We start from the raw sequence: 25,839 nt of genomic DNA on the forward strand, positions 1-25,839 counted from the left end.
GCACCTGCAGAGTCTAAACTTATTTGTGGGTGCTTCTTTTCAGCAGCAAACCCACGCTTCCCTTGAGTACATCTTCCAGAGCACCACCTCAGCTAGGAAAAGCTAAGCTCATTGTGTGAATGCCCACCAGTTTCCTTTTCAATCCACATTCCTGAGAAATGCCAGGACCAGCCAAAGAACAAAACCTGTGCCTCTAGACTAGAGTCATAACAGTCACATAGGAGTTGCAAGGAAAAACGAGTCTTAGCTCTAGGGCTCATAACTCAAAAAATTAGGCAAAAGATACTGAGAATTCACAAAAAGGAGCAGTTTTCTGCCAGTTTGATAGTCAATGAGTTTTTGCTAAATAGCATTGACCCAAATCACTCTGTGCATCAAACTCAGGTACCATTGCTAGTTTGTGTTTTGCCAACAGCAATTTGTGATCATCTGGGATGACATCTATCTACCTATATTTGAAATCTACTGAGGCAGTTAAAAGATACAGGAGGAAATCAAGAGTTTCCAGGGTTACCTTGAAGGCAAAGCTGAATTGAACTTGTCAGAGTAAAAATATACTTCCTAATACAGACCAGTAGCGTATTCCCAGTATTTCAAACTAAGGACAAAATACAGAGTTAGCTGGAAAAAGTCAAATAAATGAGGCTGCTTCCCACCTTTATTCACTCTGAGGTTTGTGCACAAAGACCACTTTCACTTGCTAGTATTTATAATGTGCATGTGGTTTCTTTTCCTTTTTTAATTGAAAAAGTTCCCTGCTTTTATCTGTTTAAACTGCACATAGGGAATAAACCTAATCCAAACTTAGGTTTGGATTGTCTGTTAGGAAAAAAAAGATTACATCCTCTGAGCAATACCTAAAAAAATAGGAACTGACTGTACATTGAGAACCACCCACTAGTGCAAGGAAAACTGCAGAGCAAAGGTTTCAGCACTCAGGCTCTCAGAAATCCTTCATACCAAATGTTGAGTTAGAAAGTGGGGTTTGAACCTTCCATTTTTAAGGTATCTGAGGCAGGGGGAGTAGGAGTCTGCCCAGAGAAGGCAAAGAGCATGTATGGGGCGTGCAGGGGTGTATGGGGTGTGCAGGGGTCAAGCAGCTGCTTCCCTGGAGCCAGGGCTCACCACAAGACTAGGATGCCAAAGGGGCAGCACAGGGCAGAGAGGATGAGGAGCCTCTGCCCTGGGGACTGTCACCAACCAGCAGCGCACACCCCTTTTCATGGCTGTACCAAGAAAGGCAATATATGCATGTAAGAGCTGGGCATAATTCAGCTTTTCTGGGCTTCTTAAGAGTAAGAGTCTCAAGTGCTCTCAGAGGTTCACCAGAAACAGGAGGTTTAAATACTGGTAACTGAAAGCTTTCATCCATCATTATACTTTCTTTTTTTGTTGATTGCTGTTGCACCTGAGACTGACCCCCAACATGTGGGCACACTTGCTGAGACAGATGATAACTTGACAAAATATCAGCAAGGAGTTCTTAAACACTAAATAGGTATGTGTCTAGATTAGTTGATTACATGTGTATTTTTTGCTTTTTGTTATTTTTGTGAGGCAGCAGCAGTCAGTACCAAACATCATGCCATTCAATCACATTCACAGACCTGAGCCAAACTTAATCAGATACATTCAGAAAAGATATGCTGAAGGCCCTGAAGTTTTGCTCCAGGGTACTGTAGAGACTATTTTTCACACGAACTTGTTAAGGCCCATTCTTGTGTAGGAGAAAGAATCTACCTTTCCATCCAGCATAAAAAATTTATTCAAACCTAGTGTTCCTAGAGTATCTGTAACATGTGGTGCATTTTGTGACAGAAAACCCTTATCCCAACCATTTATGGAAGAACAATTTTTTATCCCATAAAGGATAAAACTCTTCTGATGCTTTCAAGCCAAATAAGCTGCCAGGATAGAAATTCAATTCTTTCATGCATTCTTCAGTGACTAATCCAAAGTTTCATGACTGGAAATTGCTGGTGGTACCAAGACAGGACTAGGATATTCACTGTAAATACTCAGTAGGACTGCAAGAGAACTCATAATACATTTGCTCAAAGAAGAGTGCACTTAGCTATAGGAGGAAAAACAAGCAAATTCATTACCTCTATGGACCCTGGATCTACTTTGACAATTTCTCCTGTGCTGTTGTCATTGCTAAGATTTGGTGGGCTGTGTGAACGTAGCCTTCTCTCTTCCTTTAAGGCATGCTCCAAAAGTTTCTTATTCAAGATCCTGGCAGCATTTTCTGCAAGTGTGTACCCTGGAGGAGCAGATAAGTCCTGCCTAATACTTGTCACCTCAGATCCTTCTTCCTTTTGTGTCTCTGTCCCCAGACGGAGAGGACTGGGTGATCTGCCACGGGCATTTGTACACGGCTCCTGCAACGTGCCCAGTTCTGGCCTGGGTTCGGCTGACCTGGACCGGCTGCCAGATCTGGGGCATTTTTGGAAGGTCTCATGAAAGATGGGGCTATGGTCGATGATGTTGAACAAACTGGACAGGCCATCGTTGATAGTGGTGTGCACAGGACTCTCCCGCGTGGTGGTCGATCGAGCCCAAGCGGACTCACTGAATCCTTTCTGAGGTGTGCCAGGCAAAGTCCGGTTATTTGGCTGGTCGGATTTGGGAAGGGCTTTCCTTTGCAGCTTCGGAGAGCCGTATTTGGGGGAGCAGCATGTGCGTTCAAACTTAGCCTGGACCTTCTCAATGACGGGGGTCACCTGCCTGCTCCTCAGGCTCCTGGATGGTGAGGAGACAGGCGTGGACCCCCCCTTTGGTGTCAGACACTTGTGTGGACTGCTGGTGATACTGCGCAGGGTTTCCGTCTGCAGGCCAACGCTGATGGTCTGGGTGGTCTGTGTCCCTGTGGTCCTCATGCCGTTGGTTTGGCACGCCGTGTCCTTGAACTGCGGCTCCGTGGAGTTGGAGCGTATCGCGTTCCGGACAGAGAAAGCGACCTCCTTCATGTCATCGCTCATGTTCTTGGACATCTCCAAGCTGTGCAGGGGTGAGGCAAAGCCCACAGTAGTGCAAATAGGACGTTCAATGGGATGAAGACCGTTCTCCAGAAAATCTTTGTGGTGTTTGGCCAGGTCACAAGACCACCTTCCAAACATGTCCGAGGAAGCACCTTTAGTCTCAGTGACGTTCCCCATAGCTTTGGTCACAGAAAAGAGGAAGTCTGGCTCAGCCTGGTTTTTCCCTTCACTGCCAGCTATCACTGAGTTATCGAACCTACGGACAACGGGCGGGCTGTGGAATACCCGCACTCCCATTTTGTCAGTAACACTGAGACTCCTCGCTGGCTGCTTCTGGCAGTGCTCTGGGCTGGTCATGGTGTTGGTGGTCATAGTGACACTGGTGGTGAGGTACCATGAGGATGCCTGGAATGGATCTGAAGCAGGATCCTTCCCGGCTTTTCCAATTTCTGTCCTTTCTGCCCAACCCTCTGCAGGCTTCTCAGTTGCCCCACCATGGCTCCTAGTGTCATTGTAATCCCAGTTTTTGTTGAACTCCTCAATGTATTTCAGATCATCAGGAGACAAGGGAGGTGTTATATCATCTTTGCTGCCAGATGAAGGCAAATTTTTTTCTGGTAGAAATGGAGAAATGTCCATCAGGCGCTGAAATTCGGACATGGAAGAAACGGACATTGCCCTAGAGAGAGGAACACAAAACAGTCACTCATGCACCAGGAAATTGTTGCAAAGTAACTTCTTTTCAGCAGCAAACTCTGGAAATCCAACATTCACCATCTGCTTACATATAAAGCCACTTCAATCACTGAATCATGGACTGTCCTGAGTTGAAGGGACCCACAAGGATCATCAAGTCTAACTTTTGGTCCTGCACAGGATACCCCAAAAATGACACCATGTGCCTGAGAGAATTATCCAAACACATCCTGAACTCTGGCAGGCTTGATACCATGACCACTTCCCTGGGGAGCCTGTGCTCAAGTACCCTCTGCATGAAAAACCTTTTCCTAGTTTTCCTTCCTTTAGCTCTTTCTTTCATTTAAGTCACCTTTTATTATCTCTGACATAGCTGTGAACACAAACATCTGTGATGTGCCATTAAAAGTACCAAATGGTTTAGTAGAGGTTCTTAACTTGCTGCTTTCTCATGGATTACTGCTAGGCAAATATCTGTAATGTGGAGCAGTAGGATGCATCTCAGAATTATACTGTTCACAGGAAATGACCGTTTGTCACAATACGAGGCACCCTTTTCAAAGCAAGTGTAGAGTATTTCTGACCTGCTGGGAAATCATCAACTCTACCCCCACTCCTGAGAACTGCCCAGGCTGCACAGCTGGTGTGCAGTGATGTGAGACATCCAGCAGAAATGCTGCTACATGCTGAAGTTTAACCAAGGGAATCTCTCTAAGTGATAATGCTGAATTCTTGGCTCTCGCACATTTCACTAATTTGTACAAATCACAGGCATTCAGATGAGTTATCCTACTGCTTTATTTTAAGAAAAAAAAATCAAATTTTTTGAATGGCACTAAATAAAAATGCAAATGAGTGTACTTATCAGAGTTGGTTCAATGAGGTAACTCAAACTGGATGAGAAATCAGCAAGCAGTGGTTTTCATGGATCAGTGATCCAAAGGATACAGCCAAGTCACACTGTGAGTCACACTCTGAATCAAGAGCTCCTGCTGCAGTTTGGGTGTGTCTCTGTTAGGGATTCAGGTAAGTATGGTTTCTGAATGGATCTCATGGACCGATGCTCTGGTTTGCATCAGGAGGGCAATGTCAGAGAGCACAGGCTTCATTCCTTTGGGATGAAAATGAGCTGGAAGATGCTCTCCAGAAGCACAAGTAATGCATTCTAGAGTTAGGCCGGTATTCAACCATGGGATAAGACTAGAACCAGTCTAAAGCAAAATATTCCTGACATGCAGCAGCATATCGTGTCCTCAGCAACCCAGTGTTTTCCTTTACTTTTTTTCCCTTACGGAAAAAGTTTTAGTTTCCTTTCCTTATGGATGTCTGTAGTGTGTACTGCACTGCTTGCTAAGGCAGGCGTAGATTTCACTGTAAGCTGCAGCTTCACACACTTTCATAGAGTTTGGTCTTTGTGCATGACAGCTGAATGTGGCCCAAGTTAATCAGAGTAGAACTGAAGCATATTGAGACAAATTAATCCCTGGGTGAATCCATTAATCTGGCTTGCAGGCTGTTTAGGAGGTGGCATGGCTATGTCCTGGGCCTGTGGCTTGGGTGCAGAGAGTCCCAGCTCCAGCAGCTGAGTATTTGCTGGGCTTTCCACTGCAAGTTTTACTCACCTTTGAAGATTTCCTTTGTGTGTTTCTTCCTCCTGAATGAAAACAGAAACAAGCAGGAAAAGTTATTTCTAAAGGTGTTGGCGGCATTAGCTTATGGGTATTTCGTCATTCACTTCCCATTAGTTGCACCAGGTATGTTTGTCTCTAAAAACTGTCTGATTTTCTCTCTGATATAGATTCTTAAAGTGCCAGTGGGAATATTCTTCACTTTGTACATAGGCAGGAGAGTGGGCAATGCCATCAGGACAACACACTGCACAGGTAAAGCCTGTATGCCAAATCTACAACAGCTTTTAACTTTTATATTTCCATGCATTCACAAATAGATGTGGGCCAAAAAAGGTGCTTTTTTTGACAATATATTGCTTCAGAGTATATATTTTTGAGAGACTTTTTTCTGTAGAGGCAATCTACTTTATACTAGAGGCTAGCTGTGCTGAAATAAAAGATAAACGGAGTTTCTTTGACATAATATTTCATTATACATTTTCTAGGAACCAACAAGTGGCACCAGATGAAATTCCTTAAGCTTGATATATTAAATGTGTGGGAAGACTTGCTTGTTTCCTAGATGGAATACCTACAGCTTGCTAACAGTATTAATATGTTTTTATGGCAGTTATTTCCCTGTGACAATTCCCATAATGAGTTAGGGTTTTAAATAGCTACTTCTGAAGCATTTGCTACAGTTATTCTGTTTACTTATATTTCTAGTAAACTACAGGGAATTCAAAATATGATCAGATGGGAAAAAAGCATTGGTACTGTACATATTTTATTTGACCTCGTGAAATCAAGAACATTACCAAAAGTCCATTTCAAATTGGGACTGTTTAAAAACAGTACTGCTTAGCTTAGCAAATACCTTTCTGGTATTTATCCTGGGTCAGGGAAAAAAAATAGTAGTGAACTGATCCTCCTTGCATTCTCTGTGGTATAATTCTGGAATAACGTCGGTGGCTTCAGTGGAGTTACTGCAGAGTAAATCTGACCTAACTGAATGCTTAATCAGGGTGAAGGCTGGATTGATTTCTACTGCAGTCAGTACCAAAACGAAAATACAGTGGAAGGTAGAGTCAGCAAGCTGCAGTTGCCTCTGTGCATCCTCAGTTAAGCTACTCATTAAACTCCAATCAGTCTCGCTTCAGCAAACCCTCTGAGGGAAAATTACTTTGCCCAGGTTTCCCCAAATCAAGCTTTGAAGGAAAGAAGCTATGCAAATATCACCAAGAACAAATTTTGCTGTCCACCCTTTTGTTAATGGTGGTAATATCTGAAAAACAGAAAAGGCAAGAGATGTTTTCTCTGAATATCAGACTGAATTTGAAGGAATGGGAACAACAATCAAAATTAGGCACAAAACTTCGTTCCCTGATAGTGTTACCAACATTCTTCGCTGAGCACTTGGACATGTAAGGAAAAAAAGTCTAAGAAATAATAAATATGGGATCCCACACTGCCAGCAATACACTTATGGCACTGAGGGAAGAAAATTTAACTGGAACACAGCTACCTACAGCTATGTAACAAGGACAGTCACATTTCTTGCCTCTGTAAATCTTTTTTCTCTTATTCCTTTCAAAGAACTTGATTTCTCAATCTTTCAGTTTTGTACCAGCATTTGGGGACAGGGATGCTTGGTTTCACTCAGAAACAATAGAAACAAACTGTGAAGACCTGGAACTGATGAAAATAAGCCTGCCATGGTGGAGGACACAGACTTCATTTGCCATTTCCTGCTGTCATCTTTTAGCACTGTGTTTTATATCTTTATAGCTTTATGGTCTGACTTCAGGGTAGGTACTTTGCTGATAAATAACTTCATCTTTTTAACGTCTCACTTACTCATGCTGATCTGCTCAGAAGGCAAATGTGGCAGAACAATCAGAAGTGCCTCTCTACAGCACTTACTGCTTTACTAACAAAGTAAAGCCCACGTTTCTTCATAAATATGTATCTACTTATAATTGGAAATGACTTAAGACCTTCTAAGCCAATATGTTTTGTCAAATATAGTTCTCATACATAACATAAATGGCCACAAGATGAATTAATCTTTGGGACCTCCAGGCTGGCTCCCAGTTGTCAGGTGACTGACACTGGTCTAATCAGCTTATAAGAAGGAATGAAAACCTGTCCACACCAAATTTACTACTGGGTAACTGTAAGCAGTGCCTGTGACACAATATCTCACTTCCAACAGCAGGGAAGCTGTACTGATTCTGACAGAAGAGATACCATGACAGCACGATAAAATGCAGAAGAGCTCATACTTCTGTTAGTCCAGTCAGGAATTTCTCCCTCTCCAGCTGCCGAGAGCGATGCTCCTCAGGCTCGTCGGGCGAGTCGAGGGACAGTGACTCCAGGAAGAGGTTTTCCGTGCCGCTGCAGCGGTCGCTCTCCTTCAGCTTGGACAGCGAGCGCTCGTCGAACTGGATGGTGTCGGAGTCCGAGTAGGAGCGGGAGCCCATGGGACGGGGCACGCGGAGGTTCCCCTGCGGCGCAAACGGCCGCCGGCTGCTCTCGCTGGCGTCGCACGCCAAACCAGCTCCCCTGCGTGGGCTCGCTTCCTTCTGCAGCTGGGGACAAGGCACACCAAGAGGAGCAGCAGTTACTTCTGCAGTGCATGGCGTGTGGCAGGGCTCATCCTTCCCCGGGAGCAAGGCACCCATGCCCTGCGGATTACAGCCCTGCCCCAGGGGTGCGCCTCCAGGGGATGCTGGCCTTGCTCTGCTGGTCCTCCACAAAGGGAGACTTCTCCAGAACTTTGAGGCCATTACTCATGGGATTTTGGGTAACTAAATGTAGATATCTACAGTTTTGCTTATTTACACGTATATGTATACATATATACACACTGAATTTATACGTATATACAAAATAATGCATCTGTCTGTAATCTGGTTTTTAAAGAAACAAATCAACACAGACTGTTATTTAAAAGCAATTTTCATATCAGTACAAGTAGACGCTGATGGAAGGGTGAGCGAATTGCCTTCTCATCAAAACAAAGACATTTTTCTAAAACAAAGACATTTTTCTTCTGCTCAGCAACACAAAGATTGCTCTTTTATGTATACCACTTGTTTCCAGAGGTGGAAAATTATGCTTAAAAAAACGCAAAAGCTTTGTTTTATATATGGCCTAGCCTGAATGCATGGCTGAAAAGTTGAGTATTTGTACAGAACAACATTGTCAAAGGGATGAATTAAGCATGCAGAACATGTTCCAGGAAAACATGTATTTATAGAAGGGGCATCAAAGCCACTAACTCTACACTTTTCAAAAAGTGAACCATTAGTGAAATTGCCAATATTAAAATTAGATTATGTGGTCGACCTCTCTTTTAATTGTAAATACAACAGGATGGATGAAGTAAGTGATAATTTCAAACATGATAAATGACTGCAAGAATCTGATAAGAACTCTGATGTTTTGCTCGAGCAGCATGTTTGGATCAGTGACAATAAACTGAAAATGCAAGTCATTCACTAGGGCCCTGGAAACTGAGAACCTACAAAACATATTCATCTTACTGCTCTAGTTTGGAAAAATAAACAGACATTATATTGCTTAATTTAGACCAAACCATTTTAGGTCTCAAATGATTAAATTTACACTTGAGCTGAAAATAGTGAGATTTTTTCTTGATTCAGGTCTACAAAAAGGGAAATGCATCTTCAGTGTTTTGCTCATGATATACAAAACCTGAAACCGTTTTATTAAAAGGAGGTGTTCTATAAAGGCAGGGGTTGGAAGGCATATATCAAGAGATCCTGGGGGCCATTCCTGAGCATATGAGCAAGATTCAAAGGAAGGAGAAATGGTAATTCCATGCTTTCTTTATAGATAGCTCCAATTACAAGCCCTTCAGAGTTTTAGGGATCCTATAAGGACAATGGAAACATTTATGAGAGAACAGTACTGATACTGCCTTACTCTCTGAACCTCAGAGAGCTGACAGGAGAATTAAAGTGACAAATATTGTCCTAACTTTTTAATAACAGCTTATAATTTTGAGTCCCCATGTGTTTATACCTTTAAATATGCAACTTTTCATACAGGTGATCTTGTGGGTTGAAATACTTGTCAGTGTGCTCTGTGCACAATTAGTTCTAGGAGTACAGGGGAGGGAGAGTCTCTAAGGGAAAATGAAGTGACAGAGTACTTAAAAAGAAAAAACAACAACTGTGAGCTCTGAAGAAAGTAGGTCATCACGTTTTTCTATGTGAGCAGAATTCCCATAACCATCCAGAGTAAAGTACTTTATATATTTTATACATTGGTGCGACTTCCCTCTTATCATACATGTATTATTCAGGAGCTATGTGAAAGCAGACTGGCATAAAGCATTAGAATGAAATGTGGCCCACACACTTCTGCTATCTCTTAGACTTTGTTTCAAACATACACAGTGCGTAGTCTCCTCATCCTCAGTGTACTGCCATACATGGAATACACACACCAAAACCCTGGGGAGTAGGACTTCAGAGATACACTAATTGTTTCCATATAAAGCAGAGCACAACTGCAAGCTGAGAGGATATTCAACTAAAAGCCTGCAAATATTTGGAAGCTTCCTGTCACACAGGGAAATGTTTGATTATAAGCAAAGATGGAGTTATGAAGTTTTGTAGGCAGGTAGCCAAGACTTCAAATGCTGTTTCTGGTCATTTAGTCCTCTGAAGTTAGCTTGATATAATATTTTTTTATTTCCCCTATTCATTGCCAATTCTGTGTACAACTCTGTTGGCACAGTAAATATAGAGTTAAAGCCCAGAGGTTTCAGAAACATAACAAAAGGAATCAGTTCCAGTACTAGCTAAGAGCTGTTTTGTAGCCTCTCCCAGAATGACACTGAGAGGTTATGTCAGGTTTTAAGAGAATTAAAAGCTAGGTAACATCAACAGGGATTTCTCTGTGGCTTTCTTCAGTGTGCCCCATTCCCAGGGAATGGAAAAAGCAGTCTTTAACCAAATTAAGTCCCTCAAGCTATTGAGGATATACTTAAAACCCCACTATTTATAAGGACAGGAAAAGAAACATCCAGATAGGTACCAGTGATTTTTCAAAGAAAAGTTTCTGTCTATGTCCTTAGTATATTGGAAAATTTTCTGAGGGCTATTTAATTCCCATTGTGCATGAAGATTCCATAAGTGGTAGTTAGAAACCAGCCCAGTCAAGATATGGAGAACTAACTAAGCACCTTCTGCCACTGGACCTTGCAAGCCAGGAGCTTTGCATGTAGAGCTTTGCTATAAGGCTCACAGGCTTTGATGGTTTTATCTTAGGAGATGTGCTACTGTGTCGCATTATAATGGCTAGGTCAAAAAGCTGCATGAAGTACACACAAAACCCCTCAGATATATAGGAGATTAAAAAATTGAGAATATTGTTTGGTGATATTTTGAAATTTAGAAGCTAAAAAATCACCCTTCTTGGTCTATAAAACCTTCATGTTTGGCATTGCCCACGCAGACCTACACTTTTAGCATTGATTTTAGAAATATCCACATGAGCATGGGATTTTCCTAAGAGCTTCTCTGTGGGTTTAACAGCCAAAGCTCAAACTGAGGTTTAGTGTTGTACTCATATTGTTTCCAGCCTAGTCTCTTTTTTTTTTTAACTTCTTGTTGCAGCTCTGACATGGGAAAATGAGACACAGACAATGAATCCTTTGCAAAAGTTGGTCATGAAGTTATACTGGGCTTTCACTGATTTAAACCTGTGAGGCCACTCTGTGCTTTTCTCAAGTATAATGCTCTCTAAAGGGCATGCACAGGGCTGGTGTGGTTCCATTTTTGCTGTCCTAACGACAGAAAGCATTCAGTTAGTTGAGGACCCACAATTTCACTTGTTTCTCTTGATTTTCCTGGAATGCATGACTCAGATCTGAACAATGTTCAGTCAGAAGCGGTATTTTAACTCCCCCACATAAAACTTCATTTTTTGTGTGGCTTCCAGGCTGATAATAAATTCATTAGGTATTATTTGTCTCTAATACTAAGCAGATGAAAATACAGATAGGCATGAAAACAAAGGGGTAGGTATGCATTCCCAGATTTGCTAGTGATAACAGAGGTTTGCACAAAATTCATGTGACCAATATTCTTCTGAATGTTTAGTACTGGTAACTGTGTTTGTTATCAGTCAGGGCTCTTCATGTTAACCCCTGTGTTCCTTTGTCACAGAAAAAGCATTCAGTTGAGACTGAATAGTTGCAGCAGCTGCATCTTTGGTGGCTAATCCATAGATGAACAGTCTTTTTCAGCAAGAAGCTGTGTACCAAACCCTGAGTAACTCTGTGGGTTGAGTGTTCCAGCACAGAGATGCACTAAAGCTTTCAAACAGAATGTGTCCATGCTTGTCCAGGGTAATTGAAATGGGGAAATGACCTCTAACCTAGAGCTGATTTCTCATAAGTGGTCTTTTACAGGGATTATGAGCATTTCCCTTTTACTCCCTTGTGTATATAAATTGTTTCATAACATGAGAAACATCGATGTAGCCAAGGAAGAAAAATCATTCCTGCGCTGCTTCTTAACGCTGTCCCTTGAGCTTGGCCTGAGTGTAGTAATGGTACAATGGCCTCATTCTTTCAGGCAGGCACTGCTGACCCGAGATGAGTCCTTACCTGGCGGCTCCTTACCTGCTCTATCCGCCTGAGCAGCTCCTTCTTCTGGCGGTCCCATTCCCGCCGGTCTCTGTCGAGCCTGTCCAGGAGCTCCACCTTTTCCCGGTTCCAGTTCTTCTCACTGTGCTGGATTTGCCAGCGGAGGTCCATCACCACGCTGTGACTGTCAGCCAGCAGCTTCTTGTGCTCTTCTCTTTCCCTTTTAAAAGCTCCCTTTGCATCTGAACCTGTTTCTCCAGAGGTGTTCTCACTCTTCCCTTCCAGCTGGCAATAAAGTCAAATGTTACTAGGATGTTAAACTTTCTGCAATAAAAACCTGTGCCTGACAATAGATTTAAGACCTAACTTCACAAAGGTAATGGCAGAATAATAGCAATTATTACATCTTAGGACCTCAATAAATGATCAAATATGTTCAGAATGGAAAAAGTTCTAAAATCAAGACAGTGAAAACTACAGGGAATAACTTCTCAAGCTCTACCAGTTCACGCTCCTAAGGCACCAGTTATGATCTTTCTGATGGAAATATAGGTACCAGTTATGAAGGAAACATGGAGATAAACTCCAACCTCATCATTGTCTCTGAGGCAATTTCCAGGACAATGTCCCCAGCTACTGCTCTGCCTTTGTGCTCTTGCTCAGTGCACCTGAAACCAAAGGAGAGTGAATTCATCCCCTGAAGAGGTCTATCCCACAACAACCCTCAGCAGTGGTGCTCTTGTATGACTCTCCTGCCTTCCAGCAAGAGAAGGTGTTAGTAGCAGCAGCAGTAGGTGCACCAAGATCATGCCCCCATCTCTGAGCTTCTGGACCCTGAACTGATTTCAAGGGCAATTGTCTGATGCCACCTTCCCTCCCTTCTTCAATTTCATGATCAGGGGTTAGTTTAAACAGATCAGAAGAGCTGGCCCAAGGTAACAGATTCATAGGAAAATATAAGCTTCATGAGGTGTCAGGAAGTCTCTAGTTGAACCCTCTCCTTGCAGCAAAGTACACTCTGAGGTCAGAATGGGTTGTACAGGACTTTGTTCAGATGGATCCTGAAAACCTCCAAGTGCAGAGATTGTACAACCTCTCTGATCAAGCTGGGCCCATGCTGCACTGTTGTCAGAGGGAAAAAGTGCTCAATTGTTTTGCGTAAGTTCAAGTGAGTGAGGAATTTATCCTTGGAATCTGACCTTCTGTTGATGGCTCAGTAGATGTGTGTGTGACTCAGAATGGGATACATCTCCATCCCCTAGCTCTGCAGGTGAAATGGAGTGAAAAGCAGCAAAAACTCATTTCCACCTCTGGAGTTAACATTGTCCTTGAAAATGAGAGGCAGCAGGTCTGCTGGGAAGCATATTACTCTAGCAGGAGAGAAGGACAACACCTTCACCTTGACCTATGTGGAAAATAAACCCAAACTTTCTGAGCAAAAAAATTTCAGACTGGATTCAGGAGTGATGCTTACTAGTTCCTGGAACAGGCTCCCCAAACAATTGACTGAGAGATTAGTGCTTGAGTTACTTAAATTGTACTGAGCTGCAGGGAACATCCTGTTACACCCACTTGCAGCAACAGGGAAATCTTAAAAACACTGGCATCTTCTACCACTAATTTCCAGGGTCCAGTTGTTTTCTTTCAAATGACTAAACAACCAAACAAAAAAAAATCAATTTTGAAAGAGCAGCATCCTATTTTAACAAAGTTGACATGACATCATCTTTCTCACACTTTGTACCATATTATATGATATATATGATATGATATGATATGATATGATATGATATGATATGATATGATATGATATGATATGACATGATAGATATTATATATTTCTATTCCCCTCAGGCATCCTGAAGCTGGACCCTTGGTCATAGTCCTAGTGAGGGACTCCCATATCCTTAATGGGTCCCCTGTCCTCGATGTAAATTCTCAAAGCATATTCAGGGTTTGGCCCCTAACACTAACTCCCTAACAAGTAACACCCATTGCCCAGTAATTAGCAAGTGTTGTATATTATTTCCAGCGTAGCAGTGGAGGTAGCAAAGAGCCTGGTAAAAGCCCCAGAAGGAAAGGTGGAAACCCCTGAGTAGGAGTGGCAGCACCACCCTGGGGTCAAACACCAACCAAAGTGGCAGCCTGGAGGCTTATTGCCCATGCAAAGGCAAAGTAGGAAAACTTGGCAGTCCTGTGGTCAGAATTTCTCCAAGTTTTATTCTTTGTTGCCATCTCGAGCTTAAGGTAAATCTGTCACCAAGATATTTCAGAAGGTGCCAAAACAGGAACTGATTTTGTTTCATTTTTCAAGTGATATATTGTTCAGTTATGCTGGTGCACTGAGAAGCAGTGGAACTAGGAATTTGAATCTTCTGGGAGAAGATTCTGCTAAAAATGAAAGCTGCCTCCTTCATTCTGGGAAAGCAGCCCACAGTACCTGGGCAGGAAAAGCAGTGCTCACATCTCAGCTCTGTGTGTCACAGTGAGCCTCTAAAATTTAGTAAATCCTTCTAAATGTACCACCCTTCCAACAGTGAATATTTTTATTATATTTTACTTCTGCAGAGAAGCTCTATGATTTTTCTCAAGATCTCAATGTACTAATTCTCCCATCCCTTCCCTCTTCAATGTGTAAAATAAGAGCTTTTATGTCATCAGCTTTGGAAATAAATTCTTGTGGGTTTTTTGTGGATTTGTTTTTATGCTGCTTCAGAGTACATCTGTGTACTGTCATATATGACACAGAAGCACCTGGCACCATGTTTTATACAAATACTTCTAACATATCCCATGGCAGGTAATGAGAGCTTTCTCTTCCATCACTAACCAGTAGCTTTGAATGGCTGGTTTAATATCAATATATTGATCTATCACTTCAGTGTTGTTGAATCACTCTTTTCTCTGCTATAAATCAAATACTGCAGCTGTTAACACACCAAGGCACAGTGATGAACTAATTGTGAGCATGCCAAGCACAAGACATTTTTCTCTTCAATAAATACAGACACCCACATCTCTCATTACCACAGCTGATACATCACCACCCCGCTCTGCTGAGAAAATACAGCAAGAGGTTTGGTTCCTTTGTTCTCACCCACATCACACAGTGCCCACTGCATGGGCCCTTGTACTGGGACAACTGGAAATCCAAGAGGCAACTCAAGTGGCAAAGTTTTGATCAGCCTTCAGGTGAGGGCTGGACACCAGGGTAAAATGCATGACTAAAGTCTCTTTTCAGTTTGTCGTAAATTGTCGCCATGATATTTTCTGAAAAATCCCTTTGCCCAGATTTTTCTCCTGAGAAGCTGAGAAGCCTCAGAGGAAAAGAAAAACAATAATTATCTGCTGCTGTGGAATGCAACAGGTGCATCTTTGATTGGTCCATGTTGGTTGTTTTTAATTAATGGCCAGTCACAGTCCAGATGTCTCAGACTCTCTGGTCAGTCACAAGATTTTATTATCATTCTATTCCTTTCCTTGCTAGCCTTCGGATGACATCCTTTCTTCTATTCTTTTAGTATAGTTTTAATATATCATTTTCGTTTAATATAATATATCACAGACATTTTTATGAAAAGTCCTTTCTTTAAGATTTTTCTTCTTGAGAAGCTGAGAGGCCTCAGGAACAAAATGTAAACATTGATCATCTGCTGCTGTGGAATGCAACAGGTGGACCTTTGATTGGCCCATGTTGGTTGTTTTCTAATTAATGGCCAATCACAGCCCAGCTAGCTTGGACAGAGAGTCCAAGACACAAACCTTTGTTATCATTCCTTTCTATTCTATTCTTAGTTAGCCTTCTGATGAAATCTTTTCTTCTATTCTTTTAGTATATTTTTAATATAATATATATCATAAAATAATAAATCAAGCCTTCTGAAACAGAGTCAAATCCTCGTCTCTTCCCTCAACCTAAGACCCCTGTGAACAAGGTCACAATAATATATATCATAAAATAATAAATCAGCCTTCTGAAACATGGATTCCAGATTCTCATCTCTTCCCACCTCCTGGGACACCTGGGAACACCACCAGATTCAGTGAGGCCTGAGTGAGGAACATTGCCAGAGTAAATTTCCTGTTTCATTAAGCACCTCAGCTGTCCTTTCCAGGTGTTGGACTCGGGGCACGTTACCTGTTGGAGGCGGCACTTGAGCTCAGTGGTTTCCACCTCCCAGGCTGCCTTGTGCAGGGCGTACTGCTGCTGGAGCCCCTGGCGCTCCCGCTCCTCGTCCCGCAGCTCTGAGCGGAACTCATCCAGCAAACCCTTCAGAGCGTTCAGCAGCTTCCGGTTTTCACTCGCCTGCCACAACAAAGCAGACAAAACGCTGTCATTGCACGCTGGCTTTAATCCCCAGCTTCGTTTTTTTTAGGATGAAAAATGACTGTGCGTCCACTGCATGGGAGAGAAAGTGCCTGGGTTAACTTTTGCATGAGAAAACTAAGAATAGCAATGTCTTCTCTGTCAACAGGCTGCTCAGGAAGTGGTTGAGTCACCATCCCTGGAGGTATTTAAAAGATGTGTGGATGTGACATTTTGGGATGTGGTTTAGTGGTGGAATTGGCAGCATTATGTTTACAGTTGGACTTGGTGATCTTTTCCAACCTAAATGATTCTGTGATTCTCTTCTCGTTAGGCCTAGTGCTGATGCTTCCTGAAAGCCAAAGGTACTTTAGTTACTCTGAAAAAGGCACTAAGCATCTTTCTGGACTGAGGAGATCATTAATAACTTTTTTTTAAATACTGTAAACCAAAGCCGGAGTATCATTCCTGAGGTTTGTTGGATAGTTACATGTCTGTCTCACACATACAGTTGTTGCTCTGTATCAAATGCCAAATATTTGTATACTGCATAAAAAGAAAGGGGATAACTTTTCAATGTTTTTGTATTATCAGATAAAGTTGATTAGAGAAATACAGTGAGGCTTTGAGCTGAGTATCTCAGCTAAGGTGTTTAGTAGTCTGTACTTTATATTCCTGCTCCACACCAGGCAGCTGCACCCAGGTCAGCTTTGCAGCAGCACCTTCTGGGTACCACAGGCTTGAAGGCCAGGGAGGCCACTTTCCCTCTTGCAGAGAGGATCAAAGAGCAAAGCCCCATTCATGTCCTGTTGAGAGTGTCATGGCCATGCTGAAAATATTGTCAGAGCTCTTGTGGTAGCCAGAAGCCAAGAGTGGAGCTAAGCTGCAAGTCTAGCCCAGAGCTGACATCACATATTCTTACTCAAATCTTATTTTTTTTTCCTTAATTTTGGCATTTACCTTCTGCACATTCTCTGATCACTTGCAAGATCTGCCATTTTTATGTTAAATATCAAAACACATTTTCTAAATATTCATTCTGGATTAGTAAAAGAAAATGTTCCCCACAATTCTTTTTTTGCAGTCATCGAATCAGAAAACAGAAATATATGATTCATTTGTCAAAAATTTAAATCAAATATTCCCAATGAGTGTCTCAGACACCAGGGAGTAACCAGAGATTATATCTGACAAGTTATCCTGACTAGAAAATACTTTTATGAAAATTATACTTGACTAGCAGACACAGCAAGGGGCAGAAAAATGGGAAAGCTTACTCAAAAAATTTAGCATTTAATTACCTGGTTCTCAGGAATGTGTTAACTCCATTGGGAAGGCCTAACTCAAATTAGTTGTCTTCATCCTTGCATGATAGTCTAATAAATTTTTTAAATTTGTTTTTAAAGTGAAGGCTTCCTGCATTCCCTCTTATTTGGTATTTCATGAAGTAACTACATGGAGGCTTCTTTGAAGACAAGTCAAGTAAACAGAAGTATGCAAAAATCTAAATAATTGTCATGTGCTTTTTTCAATGGCAATACTTACAAAATTTTATGCAGACAACTAAGCTGACTTCATATGCTCATCAGATTTTTGGCATCACTGAACCCACCTCATCCATTTTTGTATTCACTAATTATACATGCCAAGGTATAATCTTTAAAAAACAAACAAACTTGGTCTACTTTTTCCAAGCCATTTGATGCATCAGCAAAAGTATGCTAGATGTAGGGAAATGACTGCAGGTGCTCACTGACTGACCTATCTGGGCTAATGAAAAGTGATGCTGTACAAGATGGGGTTTTGCAAGAAACATACCCACAGAATCAGAATTAATTCCATTAACATTTAATACTAATTAGCAGTTTCCTGCTATCCAGTAGCAGTCTCCATCATGCATATAAGATCACCTACTATTCAATATGCAATGAGATTTTATGTTTCCGCTATGCATTTTTATTCTACCACCTAATTAAGGCTAAATTCTCCAAACATTTCAAGCCCCTTGTGTAATAATCAGAATAAGAACTCCTTTGAAGTTTTGCCCTTAATGCCACAACAGGAGCTGCTGGGTATTGGAGGCATCAAAATCTGGTCTCATCCTCTTTGGAAACCCTGACTCCAAATGTCTGGGAAGTGCTTTCATTCAAGAGCCATGTTATGTGTTTTCTGGTGTGCTGTACAAACCTTTCTCTGGCAAAGCAGTCAAAAGGCTCCACAAGAGAAGTGAGGCAGAAGAAAAGCAAAACCAAATGACACCAAAGCAAGTTACAGCTCTCATTCCTGTGCATGCATCTGATAATTTTATATCCTATAAAATTTGGTTTGCAAAGAAAGAAGATATGGACTAGTTCATAAAGGAGACAAAAGAGCCTCATTGCAGGTTTGTAGCCTATTGTGTTGAGGGCATTTCTTATTTCTAGGGGCATTACATCAATGTCACTGGGATGAGATAAGTACCTCAGGTGCCCCCTGGCTTGCTGGGATTTTAATTACCTTGCCAATATAAATCCAATTTTGGTTACATACTTTGTACTCCTGCAGAGAAGTCTCTTCTGCATGACTCTGTATTTATAGTCTGAAGCTGGAGAAGTCTGTGAAATTATTTTTTTCTCTTTTGCCAAACTGGAGTGATTTTGGAGAGCAGAGAAAGTACTTTTGAACAAAGTGTGCTCTGAAATACAATGTTTACATCTAGCCATGCTTTAGATTTTGTTGACAAAACAGTTTATTCATAAGACTAAGTCCTGTAAACACTCAACAAGTATTATTATAGTCTTCCCCTTCCTTTCAGGCATGTTGCACAGCAGAAATTTGGCATGGCTGTGATTCTCTGAACAGTCTTCCATGCGAGGAGATGGCTCTTTAGCTCCTTAGCTGTTTCTAAAATTTAAAGCTCAGAGGAATCGCACTGATTCACAGCTAATCTAAGACAAGATAATTACATAGGCTAAAACAAGATAATTAAAAAGGCTTTACAGAAGTTTAAAGACTTGTATCCATAGCTCTGGATTTATAGAAAAAACAGCTGACAACAAACAAAACTTTTATGCAGCAAACTCCAGTTAAATTCCAGAACACTGGAGCATTTACTAAGTTGAGTCAACCACAGAAACAGGAGCATCCAGCTCTAGAAAAGTTTTGGACAAGAGCAGTTTGGTTGTGCTTTCAATCACAATTCATTTTTCTCTGAGAATTTCCCTTGAGGATTTCACTGAAGACTTCAGCCACAGGCTGGTATTACAACCAGTTTAGTAGAGCAGTCAATTAAAAACACAAGGTCAGGAGCCTAAACAGCAAACCAGAACCGTGTATTTTTTCTGTCTAATCACAGATCTAGGCAAAAGATAAGCTGACTCTTGGTGCAAACCATTTCAGTATATTCAGGGCTTAATGACTGTTCCTTTGGCGTTTCTCTCAGCTAAGCTTTGAAAACAAACATTGTATGAAAAAAAAAGAGATTTATTGGGGATTTTCTTGACACTCCTCCCAGCAACACTACTGTATTGTTTTTTAATGCTTTTTCCACTGGACCACAGATAAACTCTCTACTCCTTATTCCCTTATCTTACACCATCTAACAGGCATAGCACCCTTCATACTCAACAGAAACAAAGCTCTTCCTTTATCCACAGGCTGTTCTCCTCTGCTGTCCAACTTGCTTGATTATCTCTTAAATACAAACAAACTTCCAGCCTGGCTCTTAACCTTGCCTGGCACTTCCTGCTGTGTCCCCCAGCTACCAGCCAAGGGACAATGTCATACAGGAAAAGATGAACTGACCCCTCTCAGATCTACTCTGCCTCTTAGCAGCTTACCTTTTTCCTTCCCTTTCCACTCCGCCTTGCCTATATCTCTCCACAGTGTCCAAATAAAAATCCCAGACAAGCGTGACTTTTTTCAACCAGCTGAGTATCTCAAATCATAGCAATATAAAATTAAAAGTTACATGTTGAGATTATGTCCTTTGGGTTTATATTTTTTCTCAAAACAATTCCACTTTCCAGGCAGGGTAAAAAAGTCAGCAGCAAGAGTGCAGTCTGAAAACACAAGCCATTAAATATTAACATTAAATGTTAAAAATAAATATGGGTAACTTCAGGTTACTGTAAGCCCTTTCTTTTTTCTGACCTAGTTATCTCAGCCACTCCTAGACTAGCTAAAAGTTTCATTCCTGATGTGAAGTAAGTGCTGTTGCATTTCATCTTGGAGCTTGTCAGGCAGATCCAGCAGCTTTGGGTTCTTCTGGAAAGGTGCAAACCTTGGAGACTTTCAGCTGCACCAATCATTCCAAATTCCCTGTATAAACAGTGTTTTTTCCGTTTATGGACTTAAGGAACCTGCAGAAAACCCCTCAAAACTCAGTGTGCTTTTCAGCACAGCCGTACTTGTGGGAAGATGCCGTAGTGTGTGCAAGCAGAGCAAATTATAGTGCTTAAAATGAGAAATATTCACAAACTTATTCATTCTTGCAGTGTTGAAATAACACTTTTTTCTGGTTGGGAAGCAAGGACTCTGTTCTACCCTGACAAGTTCATTTGGATATCAAGCACTATTTATCATCATGGGGAGTACCAAGATGTGGTCAGTTCCTATAGATTTATTCTTCAAGCAAGATTATCTGGAACTGCTGTGATGTATATAAAAATGAATCATAATCAATTTACTGCCCATTTCTGCCACCTTAACTGAGATTAATGTCTAAGCAATGATTATTTCAAAGAGTACATAATTCATTTGAATGTTCTTGGTTATTTTAAGAGTTCTATATGGAAAGTTAGTACATGATGGAGTTTGTAAAGAAACAACATTTTGGTATATATTTATTTTCCTAATTCCAGAATAAAGCAGTCTAGGAGATAGAATGCAATCAGATGATGTGTTCCTGAGCATCTCTTGCATGGCCTTCTACAGTCTTTAACCAGCAAAGAGCTTGCTGAGAGGAAGACAGTGGTGGGTCTGGGTGACCAGCAAGGTAGAAAATGCCAAACCAATCAAATGAATACTAACTTGGTAGCACTCTTCACAGAAAAGAATAGTTAGAGAATATCCTTTTTATGGGATAGAGACTTTCTGTTGCCTGCAGTGACACATAGGCAGTTAGAAAACAGGTTGTCCATAGTCATGAGGGTCTGGGGAATTCAAGGTGAAGAGCTCAGAGGCAAAGAGACACAATCCCCAGGCCTGCAGTGGCTCCAGCCGAGTATTGTGATCATAGGGAGCACATGTTTGCCTCAGAGCTGTCACTGAGGAGCAGACTCCCAAGTCAAAGACTTGGATAAAGAAGGGATATCAGAAGACTAAAGATTCTTTTACCCCTGAATTTGTTTTTCACATAGAATTCTTGCTCCATTCTATTTATGATTGCAAATAAATCCATGTAATGGGATGGTCTCATATGAATGGTTTTCATTTAAAAAAAATATAATAAATCTGTCTTCTTTTTCTATTTGTATTGTTACAAATAGATTAGGATAGTTAGTACAAATAGATTAGGATAGTTAGTATATTAAATGTACAAAGGAAAAAGCTAGGAAATATGGCAGTGCTCCGACACACAGTCAGGGTACAGGAGATGCCAGGGAAAAGTTAATATGATTTGATTTCAGGCTTTTAAAAACAAGCCCAGTGACAGGAAGGAACTCTTACACTGTTTTCCCATCATCTCTAAGGGAAACATTAAATACATGTGCTAGTTTCTTAAATTATTTAAAGGAAACAAAATCACATGTTCTTGCTAAAAGCTTGACAGTAGAGTACAATAGATGTGCTCAGACAAGAGGAGGCTGTAAATTCTGCAAACCATCACATACTGATAGATGTTTCTGGGCAAGCAGCCACAAGAGGAAATAGGATTTTTCACTGATAGCATCTGTCAACAGAAGAACAGTAATCACGTGGCTCGTGATTAAATTTAAATATAAACATAATGGATGAAATCTACTGTAATTGCTGTGTAGCTAGAAGTATTTACACAAGTATGATTCTAGGTGATTTAATACAGCAGCACAGAGCTCTCTTGAAAAATCCACAGTTTCCATTCCCAGGGCAAGATATACAAACGGTGTAGTACCTGCTTCTGCTGCTGCAGTAACTCTGCAGTCTGCAGCTGTGGTCCATGATCAGTGCTCTCCGTGGTGGGATGCGGGGAGAAATCTGCCAGAGCAAACACAACATCCTCTTCCTCCTCCTCTCGCTCTGCATCATTTGCCTTCTGCTCAGGCTGAATGCTGAAGTCTGGCAGGGGCTCAGGGTGCTCGATCTAGAATGCAAGAACACAGGAATGCAGGAACACAGGAATGCAGGAACGCAGGAACACGATTTTCCCATTTACCTCTGGGACCAGAAATCCACTGAAGGACTAAGGGAAGGGACTGCATCTCTGTGGTGGCATGTATTGACCTCAACTCAGGCCACAGCGCCGATCTTTGGGTGATACATCACCTACTGAGTATGTGAACACCCCACTATGCAGGCCTGCAACACCAGGGGTTGATGCAGCTGGGGTGGGTCTAATGTCACATGATGGATATAATCCATCACACACTGATCAAGAACTATACAAGACACTGGTGCATTGTGTGATGAAGTAATGGAGATTAGGAAGTATCCAAATCTATCACTTCATTTTCTGTAAAGTGTGAGCAAAACACGACTCCAATAATGATTAAAGCTGGGCTGGTAATAAATTACCCAGTCAAAAAATCCAAACAGTCAATAAATGAAAGCTTTTAGGTATTAGAAGATGAGCTAATTTACACAGAAGCAAATTAACAAAGCTGAAGTAAAGTAGAAGCAAATTATTTTTAAATAGATACTCATCTCTTGTTTCTGACTCATATTACCACAGCAGATGAATCTAAAGATGTTCATCAACCATTTATCTAAGAATACAAAACATTGGAGTATTCAGCTTAGGCACACTCCAACCAGACCTGAAAGATTACTTGTACTGCCAAATGCAGCAAACCTTGAAAAACACTACATATAAAAGGACCAGAAATATTGATAAAAATTATTTTGTTGCTTACCAAATGGCTTCAGAATTGCATGAACCTGCAAAACAAATCTATTGTTCTCAAGAATTTAGTGAAAAATGTCAGAATTGGAAAACATTTTATTTTTTCCTTTAGCTAAGAAGCAAATGGTAATGCTGGGTGTGCAACTCAACACTTCCTTCACAGTGTGTGTTGGCTGGCAACCACGCCCCTGCTGAGATGTGTCAGCTTGGGGATTCCAGGTTGTTATGTACTTCTGAAATTCCTGATCTTGATTTAGCCTCTACTTAGAAATGCACCATGATGACGACCGATGTACTGCTGCTGACGGCGACAGACGTGTGTGTGGAGAAGGGGAACAAATAAGGATGATTCACTGTAAGTTCCCACATGAAGCTGTATAATTCTACTGCCAACACAGAAACAGAGCTTCCCTCCATCTGTGTTGCTGAAGGCTTTGTAAAGAACACACTGTGCACAGGATGAGAAAAACAACAGCACTCAATCCATCTAAACAGATTTGACTCCCTCACCTTGCTAATGTGCTTTTTTTCTTTCAAAAAATTACTCAGGAGTCATATCTTTAAGACCTAATTAATTTTTCATTTACTCTGTGAGAGTATTTTAGGGCCAGCTGTTTGTACTAGTTAAGGGTTTTGCTTTAAAGATGGGTGATCTGTAATGTATCATGCAGAGTATAGCTCAGCACAAGCCAACACCAGCTTCATGTTTAATTTGAATCCCCTTCCAACATATGTGCAATTTGAAGGCTGCTGGTGCCCCATCACATTTCAAGTCTACACTTGAAGAAGGGAGGTCCCAGTTCTCATCTGGGTTATTAAGGTGGGACAGTTACCTCTAACGTGTCCTCCCCTTCCTCCTCCATTCGCTTGCCTTGCCGCCAGTGTTTCAGCAGCCACTTCAGTTTGACGTACAGGAGAAAGGTGTCCTGCTTGAAATGCCTGAGTTCCTGCTGCAGCAGATTCTTCTCCTGACTCCAGGTCTTCTCCTCCAGTTTGTTCTGCAAAGTCAAGCTCTGCACTTCCAAGTCTTTTCTCCGCAGGGTCTGCAGATGCTCCTCCTCCAGCTTTAATGGAATAACAGGCAACATGTCAACAGAGTGGTGTCCTGGGGCAGTCTCCAGGAGCTGTTCTTCACTGGGTGAAACAAACTGAAATCTCTAATTTTCACCAGTAGTGAGCAGCTATTGAGTTTGGTTCAATAAGTTCTTCAGCAGTTATGACTGCTGAGGAAATTAGAGGATAGCAGATGATAAATTTTCTTAGATAACCATATGAAAGTAACCTGCTGTGGAAGTGGATATTTACTTCAAAGATGCACAAGAGCTCTGAAGCTGGTTAAACATTTTACACCACTCACATTTTCCTCCCTCTCTTGATTGTATCTCTGCAGTAGGTTCCCAGCAGAGGCACCAGCCCACACTGCTGCACATATCACACCTATTAAATGCATTTGCAGCCATTTGTACAAGGTGGGACCACAGCTGCCCTTCAGAAAACCCAGAATATTTGCCTTGCAACTTCCCCCCACAGGCACAGGTTCAATCTGTCCACAGTTGCTAAGTCTCCCTCTGCCTCTGGAAGGGCAACACTTCTGAAGAAAACAGCTCCAGTACCTCAGATACCACTACTGGTCCCTCACTTCTTGCAGTTCATACTTGAAGGCATCTGAATGATACCACAGGAAACGGTCTCTCATTCTGGCATGACTTTATCTGGGACACAAGCAGGAACTGAAGACACAGGAACAGACTGCAACCCAGCATTTGACATGTCTCAGCCTTAGTGTACTAAAATCACCGAGAAAAGCTCATTTTTTAGAGGACATGTATAACTACACCTGTTTCAATGCAAGGCCACCTGAAACATCATTCTTTAAATGTGACCTTCCCTCAATATATTAAAAAATCAAACCATGGCATGACCTGCACCCAACAGAACTTGTACAAGTTAGTTGCACAATATCTCATATTGTGCATAGATGAGAAAGTGTTTCACTTCAATCAAGCTGTGGCTTCTTCATAGATGAAGAAAATGCAGATGGAAAATGAGTACAGAGTCACTGTTTACAGATGCCAGTTTCTGTTTTCCATTCTGCAGAACAACAGCCCCTCCTTTTCCCAACCAGCTCCATAGATAAAATCTATGAAAGCCACAGTACATTTATGACTACAACAATCCAAACCACCGGAACACGCTCTGCAACAAACAATGCTCATATAAGAATAAAGAATATTTCAGGGATTAGCACTCCCTAGCAATAAATACCACTGAGAAATACATGTGTGATTTTCATGGCAACTTCGAGATGCTTCTGAAATAGGCTACCAGTCCACATGAGATAGTTTCCTAAGGACTTGCCTGCCTTCTGAATGATGTGCTCCAGCATAATGCAAATTTTTAGTGTCTATGCTACTATGCCTTAAAAAGTTCCTGATTAAATTGAAATTATTTACAGTAGTGGCTAGCTTAAATGTGTACCTTAAAATGAAGTTTAAAGGCAGTCTTGAACAAAATTAGCCATAATGGCCCAAAAAAACTTACACACTACTCCTAATAACACTCATGGAGATTGTACACTGCTAGCACACATCAATTTGATG

The 25,839-nt window shown here is 41.4% G+C and overlaps 1 protein-coding gene across 7 annotated transcripts in view; it reads right to left on the reverse strand.

The window, feature by feature from the left end:
• The window catches only part of MTCL1 (microtubule crosslinking factor 1), a 102,177-nt gene that overhangs the window by 5,793 nt on the left and 70,545 nt on the right, over positions 1–25,839 (reverse strand). For all 7 annotated transcript variants that reach the window (XM_058038916.1, XM_058038907.1, XM_058038898.1 and 4 more), the window contains 7 exons: positions 24,073–24,303; positions 22,292–22,480; positions 16,051–16,218; positions 11,949–12,197; positions 7,573–7,878; positions 5,300–5,331; positions 2,106–3,660 (listed from right to left, as the gene is read on the reverse strand). In XM_058038916.1, coding sequence (XP_057894899.1) covers positions 2,106–3,660; positions 5,300–5,331; positions 7,573–7,878; positions 11,949–12,197; positions 16,051–16,218; positions 22,292–22,480; positions 24,073–24,303 — 2,730 coding nt within the window. The remainder of the gene's footprint in view (positions 1–2,105; positions 3,661–5,299; positions 5,332–7,572; positions 7,879–11,948; positions 12,198–16,050; positions 16,219–22,291; positions 22,481–24,072; positions 24,304–25,839) is intronic.

This window comes from Melospiza georgiana, chromosome 1 (genome assembly GCF_028018845.1).
Source record: "Melospiza georgiana isolate bMelGeo1 chromosome 1, bMelGeo1.pri, whole genome shotgun sequence".
Taxonomy (NCBI): Eukaryota; Metazoa; Chordata; class Aves; order Passeriformes; family Passerellidae; genus Melospiza; species Melospiza georgiana.